Raw genomic sequence first — 14,537 nt, forward strand, 5'->3', positions numbered from 1 at the left:
AACGCTGGGCTGGAGGAAGCACAAGCTGGAATCAAGATTGCCAGGAGAAATATCAATAACCTCAGATATGCAGATGACACCACCATTATGGCAGAAAGTGAAGAGGAACTAAAAAGCCTCTTGATGAAAGTAAAAGAGGAGAGTGAAAAAGTTGGCTTAAAGCTCAACCTTCAGAAAATGAAGATCATGGCATCTGGTCCCATCACTTCATGGCAAATAGATGGGGAAATAGTGGAAAACAGTGTCAGACTTTATTTTTGGGGGCTCCAAAATCACTGCAGATGGTGACTGCAGCCATGAAATTAAAAGACACTTACTCCTTGGAAGGAAAGTTATGACCAACCTAGATAGCTTATTAAAAAGCAGAGGTATTACTTTGCCAACAAAGGTCTGTCTAGTCAAGGCTATGGTTTTTCTAGTGGTCATGTATGGCTGTGAGAGTTGGACTGTGCAGAAAGCTGAGTGCCAAAGAATTGATGCTTTTGAACTGTGGTGTTGGAGAAGACTCTTGAGAGTCCCTTGGACTGCAAGGAGATCCAACCAGTCCATTCTAAAGGAAATCAGTCCTGGGCGTTCTTTATAAGGACTGATGCTAAAGCTGAAACTCCAATACTTTGGCCACCTCATGCGAAGAGTTGACTCATTGGAAAAGACCCTGATGCTGGGAGGGATTGGGGGCAGGAGGAGAAGGGGACGACAGAGGATGAGATAGCTGGATGGCATCACTGACTTGATGGACATGAGTTTGAGTGAACTCCGGAATTTGGTGATGGACAGGGAGGCCTGGCGTGCTGCGTGATTCATGGGGTTGCAAAGAGTCGGACACGACTAAGTGACTGAACTGAACTGAACTGAAGTGTTCATTAGCATATAAAAGAAAGCCTAGTTCACTTTGGTTAACTGGTCATTTCCCAAAATCCTTTTGTGCCTGAAGCACCCTCCCCACTCTTCCTACCCCATGCCCCTCTCTGTCTCCCACCCCCCAGCCTCCCCATTCTTTCACTTGTTCACAGCCACACATGTTCCTTGGCACAAGTTTGAGAAGCATTGGTTAATAGATGAGATAGGACAGATAGACATAGAAGGACAGAGTCCAGCCAGCAACCTGGCTTCTATCTTTTGACCTCAACGTAAGAAACCCAGTCTTCTCTGTCTCAAGTCCACCCAAGGCCTGTTATTTGCAGGCCTTGGGTGGCTTGATGCCAGGCAGCTTGATGTAGCCGAATGTCTGAAGGGCATCTGTCCTGTGGCTGGTTCCCTTTGCCACCAGGTTCTATTCCTGGTTCAGGAGACTCCACGTAGCCACGTGAGGCCACCTGCTAAAAGACAGGGTTAGCTTGATGCTAGAAATGCCCTTTCATCTCTGCATGAGGCCGTCATCCTACTGCCCATGCTGTGGTCCTCGAAATTCAGAGCCAGTGGCATCATTGCTCTGGCTCCAGGGAGAAGATGCTGATGTAAATGGAAAGGGGTTTATCTGAACCTGCTCTTTTCGAGTCCTGACCTTTGTCCTAGGACCTCTCCTTCAGGACCTGCAGCACTACAGTCATTAGGGAACCACACTACTGAGTTTCCAACAGTCTCCCTTCTCAGGTCCCTGCTCAGCTGTTGGGAGGGGAGGGAGCAAGAAATGTGTGGCTTATCTCAGAATCACTGACAAAGTCAGGAAATGCCTGCCTTCCTCTGGGCCTGTTTATGGTGTTGGCTCTTTGGTTACCAAGAAACAAAACCCACTTGAACTAGCTCAAGAAGGCATCTATGTTGTAATAAAGCCTATCTCAAAAAAAAAAGAAAAAATCTATTAAAAACCTCTTACCAGTGAAGATATATTGGAAACATTCTCTTTAAATTCAGGACCAAAATAGTATCACCTGATTCTTTTTTGTTGTTGTTTCATTGGAGGATAATTGCTTTAGAATGTTGTATTGGTTTCTGCTGTACAGCAACATGAATCAGCCATAAGTATGCCTATGTCCCCTCCCTCTTGAAGCTCTCCCCCACCCCTTCCTACCCCTCTGGGTTGTCATAGAGCACCGAGTTAAGCGTCCTGTGTTAGTATCACCTGTTTCTATTCAGCATTGTCCTGGAGCCTTAGCTCCAATATTTTTTTACGAAAGAAAAAAAGAAAAGAAATTAAAGACATAAGAATCCAAAAGAGAAGTAAAACTGTCATTAATTGCAGATGTATTTGTATGGAATACCAACATATCTAGACAAGTAACAGAAGAGGTTAGGAATGATATCTAGAGATAAGATACAAAAGTTAATTATATTTCTATGTATTGACAGTAATTAAAATATGTACATATTTTAAAATCTTTTAGACTATTTTTAGAATTGCAGAAAAACTTCAAAGATAGTATATACCTCTTACCCAACGTTTCCCATTGTTAACATTTTAATACGGTACATTTAAAATACGTGTGTATTTGTATTTTTTATTTAAGACAACATCTACAATAGTATTAAAGCTATACCCTCCAGGATATACTTTAAATCCAACAAAAGCTATACAAAGCATATATGCAGCAAATTACGCACTTCCCAGGTGGCTCAGTGGTAAAGAATCCACCTGCCAAGCAGGAGATGTGGGTTCGATCCCCGGGTGATGAAGATCCCCTTGGAGAAGGAAATGGCAACCCACTCCAGTATTCTTGCCTGGGCAATCCCATGGGCAGAGAAGCCTGGCAGGCCACAGTCCATGGGGTAGCAGAAGAGCTGGACATGACTTAGCGACTAAATAACAAAAATGCAGGAAATGAAACTCTGACTGAAAAAATCGTGGAAGAATGTGTAAGAATCCAGGGGCATACTACAGACCCAGACCAGGAGATTCCCTCACATCTCTGAAGCACTGAGGCCTGGGATGGAAGCAGCTATTTCTCCACCTGTTCAGAGCCCATGCGGGCTGGCCTCTCTTCTCCATGTGCCTGACATCACTTAACCATCACAGTTTTTCCTTCTGCTGCTTTCTGACTTCTTACGGAGGAGACCCCGTCTCGGGCATTTCTCCTTTGCCATACACACATGATGAATGGTCAGTTCAGCTCCCCAGGACCTTCAAGCCCCAGTGCTCACAGCAGTGCACTGCCGGCTGTAGTCCTTAACTAACGACTTTTGGCCTCTGACTTCACAGGAATAAGGAAGGCCTCCACAATGCCAAAGAAATCCTGACCCGCCTGGGAGTGGAGCCGTCTAATGACGACTGTGTTTCGGTTCAGCACGTGTGCACCATCGTCTCATTTCGCTCTGCCAACCTGGTGGCGGCGACCCTGGGCGCCATCTTGAGCCGCCTCCGAGATAACAAGGGCACGCCCAGGCTGCGGACCACGGTTGGTGTCGACGGGTCCCTTTACAAGACGCACCCACAGTGAGTCCCCTTTGCTCTAATTGGCACTCAGTACCTGCCCTGGCTAAGGACCGTCTCCAGAGGTCAGACTTTTGCACCCAGTGAAAGGTTTTGGCAGATAAGACAATATCTAGTTGGACAGAAGGGTCAGAGTTGCCCACTTGGAGAAATATCTGGCTCTCAGCTGATTCCCGCTGGTGTTGCTTCTGCACTGCTCTGGCATCTCTCCTCATTTCATAAGTCTTGTTAGAGGCTACTCTAGCTGCCAGGAGCCCTGGGTGGAATGTGTCTGTATCGTCAGTTCTCTTACTTGTCTGCATTTAATCAGGGACCATCATTGTCACTGTAGTTTGGGTCATACATGTGCTGCCCACATCCCTGTGTTAGAAGCTCCTGTGAGTTTCTAAAGCTCCCCAAACACTCAGATAGTAATTTTTAAAAACAGGCAGCTTGTCAACACTTTGCATCTGCAAGCCAGTGAGAGATTAGGTTGTCAGTAGTCCTCACTTAGATGCTGCCTTCTTGTCTGTTGGACTCCTTAGTGTCAGAAGCCGCCTTTGGCCACAAGAACATGGTTTGTAGTTTTTTAAAAAGCTAAAGGTGAATTCTAAGTCTTTATGTACTGAGTTTTATTTGTTTATTTTAATTAATTTTTTAAAGCTTTTTTTGATGTGGGTCATTTTAAAAGTCTTCATTGAATTTATTACAATGTTGCTTCTGTTTTTTTGGCCACAAAGCATGTAGGATCTTAGCCCCCCATTCAGGGACTGAACCCACACCCCTGCCTTGGAAGGTGAAATCTTAACCCCTGGACAGCCAGGGAAGTCCCTGTATTGAGTTTTAAAAATGACTGCCTATAAGATGTTTTTTTTTTTTAAATACATGACCTCAGATATTTCTCCCATTGTATATATAATGTGCCTGTTGAAGTGGCTTTGCAGATACTGTGCCTTCATACCAGGTCTTGAAACAGTTAAATGAAGATTGACTTAAACTGAGATAATTCAGTGTTATTGAGGGGATAGGGTTTGAGCTAGTTAGCTGTTGTTATCTGCCAGGTTCACAAGAGTATTTGTAAAATTCTTAATAATGCAATTAGCCATTAAAAAAAAATTTCTTGGCTAATTTTTGGACAAGAAAGCTTAGGCATTTACATCACATTAAAATAATTTTCTAGTTGTGATAAAATATACATAATATAAAATTTACCATCTTAACCATTTTCTTAGTGTATAGGTCAGTAAATTTAAGTTCACTCATCCTGTTGTGCAGCCATCACCACCAGCCATCTCTTGAACTCTTCATTTACAACATCATATTAAAAAAAATAACTGATTAAATACAGATTAAAATACAAAGTAACATACTTTTGGTATAGAAACTTCAAATAATTCAAAAAATGCCAGAGAGAAGCCATTTTTGATCCCATCCCCTGGAATTGACCATTCTTATCATTTTGGGGTTCTAAATTCCCAGTTTCCCAGCCTTCCATACTTACAACAGACCACAAACCTGGAGAAAATTCTGTGTCTTACTGAGTCCTGTCCTAAAGTCCTCTTCTAACCACTAAAAAATATCTCAGCTCTTGGGCACTGAGGGAAAAGTCCAAGTGAAAATGAAAAACAAGAGCAGTTCTTTATTGAGCCCCTGCTTAGCGCCAGTTATTCACTGAAGCATTTGATGAACTCAGTTGAGTTCCTTCCTCATCATTGTCAGCCAGACGCTGTCATCTGCATTGACTCCAGGATTAAGTAACAGGCCCAGGTCCCCTGGTGTGGAAGTGGGGACTTTTTTTAAAGATTTTTTTATGTGGACCATTTTTAAAGTCTTTATTGAAGTTGTTCCAACACTGCTTCTGTTTTGTTTGGTTTTTTAGCCCTGAGGCATGTGGAATCTTAGCTCCCTGACCAGGGATCTAACCTGTACCCCTTGCATTGGAAGCCAAAGTCTTAACCACTGGACCTCCAAGGAAGTCCCTTCTGGTCTGACTTAAACACTGGGCTCTTTCTTAACCAGTGTACTGTATTATCTCCTTGTCATGGTGGACAACAGATTTTTGAACCCTGAATTTTCTGTACTCGATACAATTTTTTTTTTTTTTTTTGGCTGCCTGGTATGTGGGATCCTAGTACCCTGATCAGGGATCAAACCTGTGCCCCCTGCACTGGAAACATGGGGTCTTAACCATTAGACCACCAGAGCAGGCCCTCGATATTTGTATAATAATGAGAGCCCTCTCTTTTTGTGTGTGATTATGGGTAATTTCAGTTTTCCTTTTTTACCTGTCTGCGTTTGCTAACTTGTCTACAGTGGATGTGTTGTATGACTTGAGTAACGAGGAAAGTGAGTGTAGAAGATGGAATTAAAATGTGGAGAAAGAAGGGGATCCGAGAGGTCCCGACAGTCTGGCTCAGTCTGTATACTGTGCGCCCCGCGCCCCAGGTATTCTCGGCGTTTCCACAAGACTCTGCGGCGCTTGGTACCCGACTGCGATGTGCGTTTCCTCCTCTCCGAGAGCGGCAGTGGCAAGGGGGCCGCCATGGTGACTGCTGTGGCCTACCGCCTGGCTGAGCAGCACCGGCAGATAGAAGAAACCCTGGCCCACTTCAGTCTTACCAAGGAAATGCTGCTGGAGGTGAAAAAGAGGATGCGGGCTGAGATGGAATTGGGGCTGGGCAAGCAGACGCATGACAAGGCTGTGGTCAAGATGCTGCCCTCCTTCGTCCGGAGCATTCCTGATGGGACTGGTGAGGACCTGAGCTGGGGGCTCACACGTGCCTCCCGCTTCTCATCCCAGCGGCCGAGTCACTGCGGGGCTGCCGGGAGGTTGTCTTCTCTAGGGGATACATTGACACTGGGACGGGTGGCATTATTTTGGCAAGAGTTAGAAACTCACTCAAACCTCTCAAAGATATCTCTTCTATTTTTATATAGACCATTTCTAAAGTGTCTATTGAATTTGTTACAGTGTTGCTTCTGTTTTCTGTTTTGTGTTTTTGACCATGAGGGATGTGGAATCTTAGCTCCCCAACCAGGAATTGAACTCACATCCCCTGCATTAGAAAGTGAAGTGTTAGCCACTGGACCACCAGTGAAGTCCCTCTCTTCCATTTTTACCACCGACTTGCTTGCTGCATGTGAGACTTGAGGCAGCTGACCTCCCCTGGTCTGGACTCCCAGGCAGGTGCTGTCTTTAAAACCACAGCCCTGACTCTGAATTAGAAAGTATTGTTTAAAGAACAGAGCTGGGCAGATTCTGAAGCACTGAGATTGCTTGTAGGTCCTTTGTTAAACACAGTAAGGCAGAAGAAGGACACACCCAGCGCCTCCTTCCTAGGTGGAGAGTGTGAGAGGCCCGCAGAGGCCTGGGGAGTTTTACATCCAGGCACATTGGAGCTCAGCATCCAACCTGTACTGTGACCTTGCTGGTCCTGTTGGTTCATCCATGGGGCCTTTTGTCTTCTGGTGTGACTTGGAGACTGTGGTGGTCATGAGTTTGTGCCCACCTCTCTGAGCCTGGGCTGTATGCTGAGAAAAGACTTAACGGTTTCTCCCCTCTGTTTAATATGGGGTTTCCTCCCTTGAAAGTTTGAAGTCTTGGACTTACTGGCTGCCAGGAGGTGAAATTCACTCTTCTTGACCTTCTTGATGTTCTTGACTACAACAGAGAATGGTGACTTCTTGGCCCTGGATCTTGGAGGAACGAATTTCCGCGTCCTGCTGGTGAAAATCCGTAGTGGGAAAAAGAGATCGGTGGAAATGCACAATAAGATCTATGCCATTCCCATTGAAATCATGCAGGGCACTGGGGAGGAGGTAAGATAGTGTTGCTTTTCCCTCGCCAAGGCACGTGTGCGTCACATACGTGGCCAGTGGCATTGCTGGGCCCCAGAGCCTCCATGTGATACGTGCTGCAGTGCAGCTGGGTCCGTGCAGCCCAGAAGTGTCAGGTACATTCAGCCCGCCTGGGCTGAGGATGCTCAGGCCCCTCTGAAGATCCGAGGGAGGGCAGCTTGCTCTGCCTGTGTCATTGTGTGTGTGTCTGTGTGTCTGTGTGTGTGTGCGCGCGCGCGCGCGCACTGAGGGTGTGAACCCAGAGGTGCATGAGTAATCCCTTCTTTTCTTCTAAAGCTGTTTGACCACATCGTTTCCTGCATCTCTGACTTCCTGGACTACATGGGCATCAAGGGCCCTAAAATGCCTCTGGGCTTCACATTTTCGTTTCCCTGCAAGCAGACGAGCTTAGATGCGGTGAGTCTCTTTCTTTCCAGGCCTCAGACATTGGGCAGCACTGACCGACTGTTGGCCAGTGTGGGTCAGCCCTTGAAGCCTCCTCCAGACTGTGTCACCCCTCGATTCTGGACAATTTAGCTGTCACAGAGGGTTGACCCAGCTCTTACGCCACACCCTCCAAAACATCTTCAGACTCTATTCTTCTTTTATCATTTAAAGCATGTACCTCTTCTGGGAAGCCTTCTGGGCCTCCAGGCAAAAAGAATCTCACCCTCCTTAGTGTTCCCTGTTCTCATGTTGCCTGGTTGTAGCACTTTTTACCCAGTTTTTAGTGTTCTTCTGTGTCATTCTTTTCTTCAACGTCATTTGACCCTTGAGCCAAGGATTTGTATTCCCCACAGGCCCTAGCCCAATGTGCTAGCAGAAAAGACGCTTAATAAATGTTTATTCAGTAGATGGAATGACACAGGGTTCAAGGTCAGGGCTTGAGCACCTGCTGAGGACTGAGAACACTAGGCAGGCAGTTCCTGTCCTCAGGGAGCCCCCAGTCTAGTGGAGCATCCCAGCCCTTAGACCAGCAGCTCCAGCGCCACGCTTAGGGGTCCTGGTGGGGCAGGGGGACAGTCTGTGTGAAAGGAGCTGACTGTTCAGAGTTGTGCAGGCAGGCCCCGTCCTGTTGTTGCGGGTGCCCGTGTTTTCCCAGGTAGGGGTATGGCCAGGGAGGAAGCCGTGGTGCTGGCATCGCATGACATAGGTCTTAGGCCAGGGTTTGCAGCGTATGACTGGCAGCAGTTGAGACGCTGGGTAGGGCCACCTGCCTCTGAAGCCAGTTAATCCAGTCACAGTGCTGACTTAGGGCTTTTTCCCTCTTAAAGGCTTTGAAATCTCAACAGGTGGATCCATGTAAACTTGTTTCTGGCAGTTTTTAAGGGTGTTTTTTTAAAGGTCTGGTGGTTTTTAAAAGCAGTTCACTTGTACCGTCATCATAGTGAGTACACAGCTAGCAAGCATATAAACTACAGTCCAATCAAGCCTAAAGTTGACTTTAGGTAGTAACAGAGTTACTAAAAGTTTGCATTTCTCCACTTCTGTTTTTGGCAAACTGTTCTTCAGGGGAACTAGTTGGTGACACCACGGGCAGCACCATTAACTTTCTATGCCCAGTTCAGTTCAGTCACTCAGTCGTGTCCGACTCTTTGCGACCCCATGAATCTCAGCACGCCAGGCCTCCCTGTCCATCACCAACTCCCGGAGTTCACCCAGACTCACGTCCATCGAGTCCATGATGCCATCCAGCCATCTCATCCTCTGTTGTCCCCTTCTCCTCCTGCTCCCAATCCCTCCCAGCATCAGAGTCTTTTCCAATGAGTCACCTCTTCGTGTGAGGTGGCCAAAGTACTGGAGTTTCAGCTTTAGCATCATTCCTTCCAAAGAAATCCCAGGGCTGATCTCCTTTAGAGTCTCCATTTGTGAAGTGGCGCTTATAAACCAGACCACTGTGAGAACTGTGAGAAGGGGGCAGGCCTGGGAGGACTCTTCATATTCTACTCGTTGTGCCTCCGATGTTCCAGCGTCATCTCACTGTGCTGTCTTAGCAGGTGTTTACTCTGGAAGGAGGGAGTGGCATTTTGTGTTCTGCCTGGAAGGATTAATGACACGAGACTCTGCGGGGCCCTTCTTGTTGCAGGGTATCTTAATCACCTGGACCAAAGGTTTTAAGGCAACCGACTGCGTGGGGCACGACGTAGCAACCTTACTGAGGGAGGCGATAAAAAGGAGAGAGGTAACTATTAAAAGGATGTTTTAAAAAATCCTTACTACTTTTTTTCAGGTTATGTTTTGATTTTTTGGCTGCACCACACAGCATGTGGAATCTTATTTCCCCAAGCAGGAATCGAACCCTCGGCCCTTGCATTGTAAGCTCAGAGTCTTTTTTAGCATATGTGCTGCCGAAGCGAGCACTAAGCTCAGAGTCTTAACCACTGAACTGCTCCTTTCTTCAGATTATAAAAATTGTACTTGATTGGGAATTCTCTGGTGACCCAGTGGTTAGGACTCCACAGTTCCACTGCAGGGGGCACAGGTTTGATACCTGGTTGCAGAACTAAGATCCCACCAGTCACTCTGTACCACCAAAAAAAAAAAAGGTTGTACTTGTTTGTTGTACAGAATTCAGTCGATACAGAAGTATGCGACAAGGGTACCAACATTCCCCCCACCCAATGGCAATAAAATATCAGAACAGTTTTGTGTTATTAAGGGATAGTTTAAGAAATGTAAAATCATGGCTCTCCTCTAGCTTGAAAAAGGGAAAATCAGCTCCTGACTGTGGGGCACAGCCTGGCACTGTTGCGGGGCACAGCTGCCGTCACAGCCCCCCTGCGACAGTGATGGAATCAGGTGAGAAAGAAGCACTCCGTCATCACAGCAGAACTTGGCACACACTCGGAGATGGCCCTGCCTCCTGACAGCACCCAGTCCAGAGCCAAACCCCACTTCTTGACACCCTCCCTAAAACCACCAGCACAGGCTCAAATCCTAGACTTGTGCTTTCTAACACATTCTGAGTCACGCCATGGGATGTGTTTGCCTGTGTTGCAGCCAACCAGCCAGGAAGCCCAGCTTTATCTACCGTGGGTGCGTTTCTATGGGTATGGTCTTTGGCTGGAGGACGTTGACAAAATGTAAAATAAAAAATTAGCTCCTTAGTTAATGAGGGAATCAGTAAGAAGTTAAAGAAAAAAGTCCATTCAAGTCTCTCTGGTTCAGAAGAGCAGATAAATACACAGGCAGTTAGAAAAGCTGAAATGAATAGGCATGAAGAGGAGCCGGTTGTTCCTAGAGGAATATGCTAAACGACAGTTAATATTTCATTGAAAAGAAATCTGATGACTCATTTTGCCCATTTCACAAACTTTTAGTGTTCTTCCAATGTACTTTCCATGTGTATACGAATATACACACATTTAAAAAATGGGAGTCATTCCATATATACTATATTACAGCTGCTTGGGTTTTTTTTTTTTTTTTTTTTCATTTAATAGGAAACCAGGAGTCTTTCATGTTACTACATAGAGGCCAACCTCACTCGCTTTCTTGGCTGCACAGGATTCCAGGGTTTGTCTGCGTCGGGCCTTCCATAGTCCCCTTTGATCTGCATTCCAGTTGTTTCTCCTGGCTCTCCTGAGTTACGGAGAAAATACGCTTGTATGTGCCTTTGTGTACTTGCTTGTCTGGACAGATTCTGAGACATGGATTTGGTATTTCCGTCACGCCCTCTGAAGGCTATCATTTTTACCTGCCAAGACAAAGAGCTGCGTGGCCATGATTCCTCAGCTTTTCCCCATCCCACAGCGCCCTCTGGGCTGCCTCTCTAGTGCTCAGTGCCATCTCGGAAGTGGGTAGAATGCATTCTTTCTTCTGAGTTCAGGCTTCAGATGCACCTTTAATAGCAGATGCTTAGTGAAGGAGCATCTCGTTACCTTTCACAGGCTGTTAAGGAAACAGTTTCAGATGACGCACCAGCGGCTTTCTGACTGGCATGCAGCAGAGTGAACCTGCAGACCTCAAGCCGGGCAGTGCGTGTCCTTCCCCTAAAGCTAAACTTGTCTTTTTCTTTCCAAAGGAATTTGACCTGGACGTGGTGGCTGTGGTCAATGACACGGTGGGCACCATGATGACCTGTGCTTATGAGGAGCCCAGCTGCGAGGTTGGACTCATTGTAGGTGGGTGTCCTGGAAGGTCTTTTTCTGCGGCAGGGAAGGCTGGGTTTTCCTGTTTTGTGGAGCCCTGAGTCAGTGTCTCGGTGCTCGGTGGGAGACATCGTACATCTGTCGGTGCTGTCCCCTTACACCTCCAGAGTTGCATTGTGGACTGAGGCTGCAGGGCTCTCCAGAGGTTTCCCCTCCTAAAACTCACCCCATGAGGCTGTGCACTGACCATGAGCAGACTGTCAGAAACTGAACTCTCCGGGAATGAGGCTCCTGGTGGCTCTCATGGCCCCAGTGGACAGGGTGGGAGGGCCTGGAGCTGACCTGCTCAGCAGGGCAACTCAGAGGGCTTGCATGAGGGACTTGGGCAGGTGTTGCAGGGCCAGGTCTGTGGCTGGGAAGGAAGCAGAGCCTACTCTTTTCCTGACTGCAGAGAAGGGCCAGAGGGCAGTCTGGATGCCATTTGGCCTTCAGCAGCAGTGGCCCGCCAGCTGCTGAAGAGGGAGGCACGTTACTGAGCCAAAACCTGGGTCCGCTCACCCAGTAAAGCCAATCCGCCAACACTGGGATATGGTGAAGGAAAAACCACTTTTTTTTTTTGATAGAAAAAGAGGTTGTTTATTAGCATAGGATAAAAGTACAGCATTTATTGTAAGGCGCCATACAAGGAATCCAGGACAGTCAGTGCTCAAAAAGTCTGAACTCCCCAGTTGGTTTCAGCGAAGCCGTTTTAACGGGCTTACCTGGTGGCTCAGACGGTAAAGAACCCACCTGCATTTCAGGAGACTGGGGTTTGATCCCTGGGTTGGGAAGATCCTCTGAAGGAGGACATGGCAACCCACTCCAGGATTCTTGCCTGGAGAATCCCATGGACAAAGGAGCCTGGTGGGCTAAAGTTCATGGGGTCCCTAAGAAGGCCACGTGAGGGAGGGAGTCCCAGAATGTGATCAGCTCGTGCACAGTTCTCTGACTGGTTGAGATGAGGCAGCAGGGTGGTGTCACAGGGGTTAACATTATCAATCCTTAGGCTCCAGCAGGCCTGTGGGCTGTGTGCCCAAGGTCAGCAAGTAGCTAGTATCTTCCATTTGGTGGGGGTTTTGGCATCTGTAACACAACTCAGGGAATATTCTTCGGACGTATTATCTAGGCACTTCAGAGAGGAGCTAAAGCAGAGAGTGTGGGAGAAGGGTCTGTCCAGGGAAGGCCCCATAGAGTCCTGCTTGGTTATAGGCAGAAAGATTATCTTTTGGCTTTTCAGGTTGTTCCTTTATAATCCAAGTACGAGTCTGGGCCTTGAGAGCACAGAATTCCAGAAGCGTCTTGATTTAGGTTGCAAGAAAACCATTTGTTTAACCGATCCTGCTCCTAGTCTCAGGAATGCTGAGAAAAGGCCCGGTTTCTTAGTCAACAGCTGCAGACATCCCTGGGCAGAGAGGGTTAGCACCTTGCTGTGTAGACCTGGGGGATTGGGAGAAGGCCCCAGAAGGCTGCCTTCCTGGTGCCAGGAAGACCTTTTCTTTTATTAATCCACTTTTGGCTTCAGTGGAGATTTCAAAGAAGAGGAGCAGCTCCAGGGGAAGATTGGTTGAGGCCTGACTTTGGGCACTTTGTTTCTTTCTTTCTTTTGCAAAGCTTGCTTTCTCCTCCTGGTCCCTTCCGCTTTCTGCTTATGAATGGCCTTAGGTGTGAAATGCAAAGCTAGAGTGACTCAGCACTTTCTCTGCTTCCGGCCTGAGTCAGACCCACAGATGTAAGGGCAGGGGTGTGGGAGAGGTGTAGGAGGGGTTCTGCTGCCTTCAAACCACTCTTTGCCATCAATTGATCTCTGTGCAGAACTCCCCCAGCAAGAAGTATGGTTTGCATATTTTGGTTTTCTTTGTACCCCTTCCATTTCTGGGCCTCTTCTCTCAATTTCACCCTCTGGTTGAAAGGGAACTGAGAAAGCAAAAGTAATCCAGTCATGTTAATCCCAAACTGGGTTGGCTTCTTGGTGGGCATTGAGCCAAAAGACACAGCCAAACCAAAGATCAGAAGGAGAACACTGGGGATCTTTCCCAAAGCAGTGTCCCCTACAACAGAAGAATTGGGGAAGTTTTAAGCTAAGGGTACTTGCATATTCATGAAATACCTTGGGCTTGGGCAGAGGAGAATTCAGTATAGAGTTGGGGCAAAGGTTGACAGAGTCCAGGCTTCATTTGATTTAAGTCACAAGGGTGAGAAAGGTCAACATCACCATCTCTTCAGTCAGTTCAGCTGCTCAGTTGTGTCCAACTCTTTGCGACCCCTTGGACTGCAACACACCAGGTTTCCCTGCCCTTCATTATCTCTCTTGGAGGTTGCTCAAACCCATATCTATTGAGTCAGGGATGCCATCCAGCCATCTCATCCTTTGTCATCCCCTTCTCCTGCCTTCAATCTTTCCCAGCATCAGGATCTTTTCTAATGAGTCAGTTCTTTGCATCAGGTGGCCAAAGTACTGGAGCTTCAGCTTCAGCATCAGTCCCTCCAATGAATACCCAGGACTGATTTCCTTTAGGATTGACTGGTTTGATCTTCCTGCAGTCCCAGGGACTTTCAAGTCTTCTGCAACACTACAGTTCAAAAGCACTAATTCTTTGGCGCTCAGCCTTCTTTATGATCCAACTCTCACATCCATACATGATGATCTGGCAGTTGAGTGCCTGCAGGGGGTTTAAAGTCTGCAAAACAGCTCAGGAAAGTGCTTCAGGCTAATCTTTAACATGAAACAGAACTAGGAATCTTTACAACTGATTTATTTTTTTTGCTATTATTACTTCTCTTCCCTGATAATAGTCTGTTCTTTTGTCCCTTAAGATCATTATTACTGAGACCTGTTGCAGAGCAAGAATTGTGGCCAAACTTAGATCACAAAATGCATTAGGCCAACATGGCTTCATTAACGTTAAGAAAATCATGCCTGTTTGTCTTTCTCCGGGGACCCCCTACCCTATCTGCTTATAGTTATACAGTCAGAAGCATCTGCAAATTCTACTTAAGTTTCTTTAAAGGGCATAAAACAACCTGAGCCCACTTGTCTAGTTGGTAGGGGTGTCTTTGTGTCCCTTAATGATGTTGAAAATCAATCTACCTCTGCATCCCACCCAGGATGGGTCCATGGTGCTCTAGGGCCTTGTGAATCTTGTTGTGGTCCATGGACCAGCAACATCAGCATCATCTGAGAGCGTATGAGAAATGCAGGGTCTTGGGACTCATCCTTCACCTCC

At 46.8% G+C, this 14,537-nt stretch overlaps 1 protein-coding gene across 3 annotated transcripts in view; it reads left to right on the forward strand.

Annotated features, from left to right (window-relative positions):
• HK1 (hexokinase 1) overlaps positions 1 to 14,537 on the forward strand; it is a 75,755-nt gene that overhangs the window by 51,363 nt on the left and 9,855 nt on the right. For all 3 annotated transcript variants that reach the window (XM_060406861.1, XM_015104404.3, XM_042240866.2), the window contains exons 9-14: positions 3,137 to 3,370; positions 5,792 to 6,096; positions 7,017 to 7,165; positions 7,481 to 7,600; positions 9,270 to 9,365; positions 11,208 to 11,307. In XM_060406861.1, coding sequence (XP_060262844.1) covers positions 3,137 to 3,370; positions 5,792 to 6,096; positions 7,017 to 7,165; positions 7,481 to 7,600; positions 9,270 to 9,365; positions 11,208 to 11,307 — 1,004 coding nt within the window. The remainder of the gene's footprint in view (positions 1 to 3,136; positions 3,371 to 5,791; positions 6,097 to 7,016; positions 7,166 to 7,480; positions 7,601 to 9,269; positions 9,366 to 11,207; positions 11,308 to 14,537) is intronic.

The sequence above is a fragment of the Ovis aries genome, chromosome 25, assembly GCF_016772045.2.
Source record: "Ovis aries strain OAR_USU_Benz2616 breed Rambouillet chromosome 25, ARS-UI_Ramb_v3.0, whole genome shotgun sequence".
Taxonomy (NCBI): domain Eukaryota; kingdom Metazoa; phylum Chordata; class Mammalia; order Artiodactyla; family Bovidae; genus Ovis; species Ovis aries.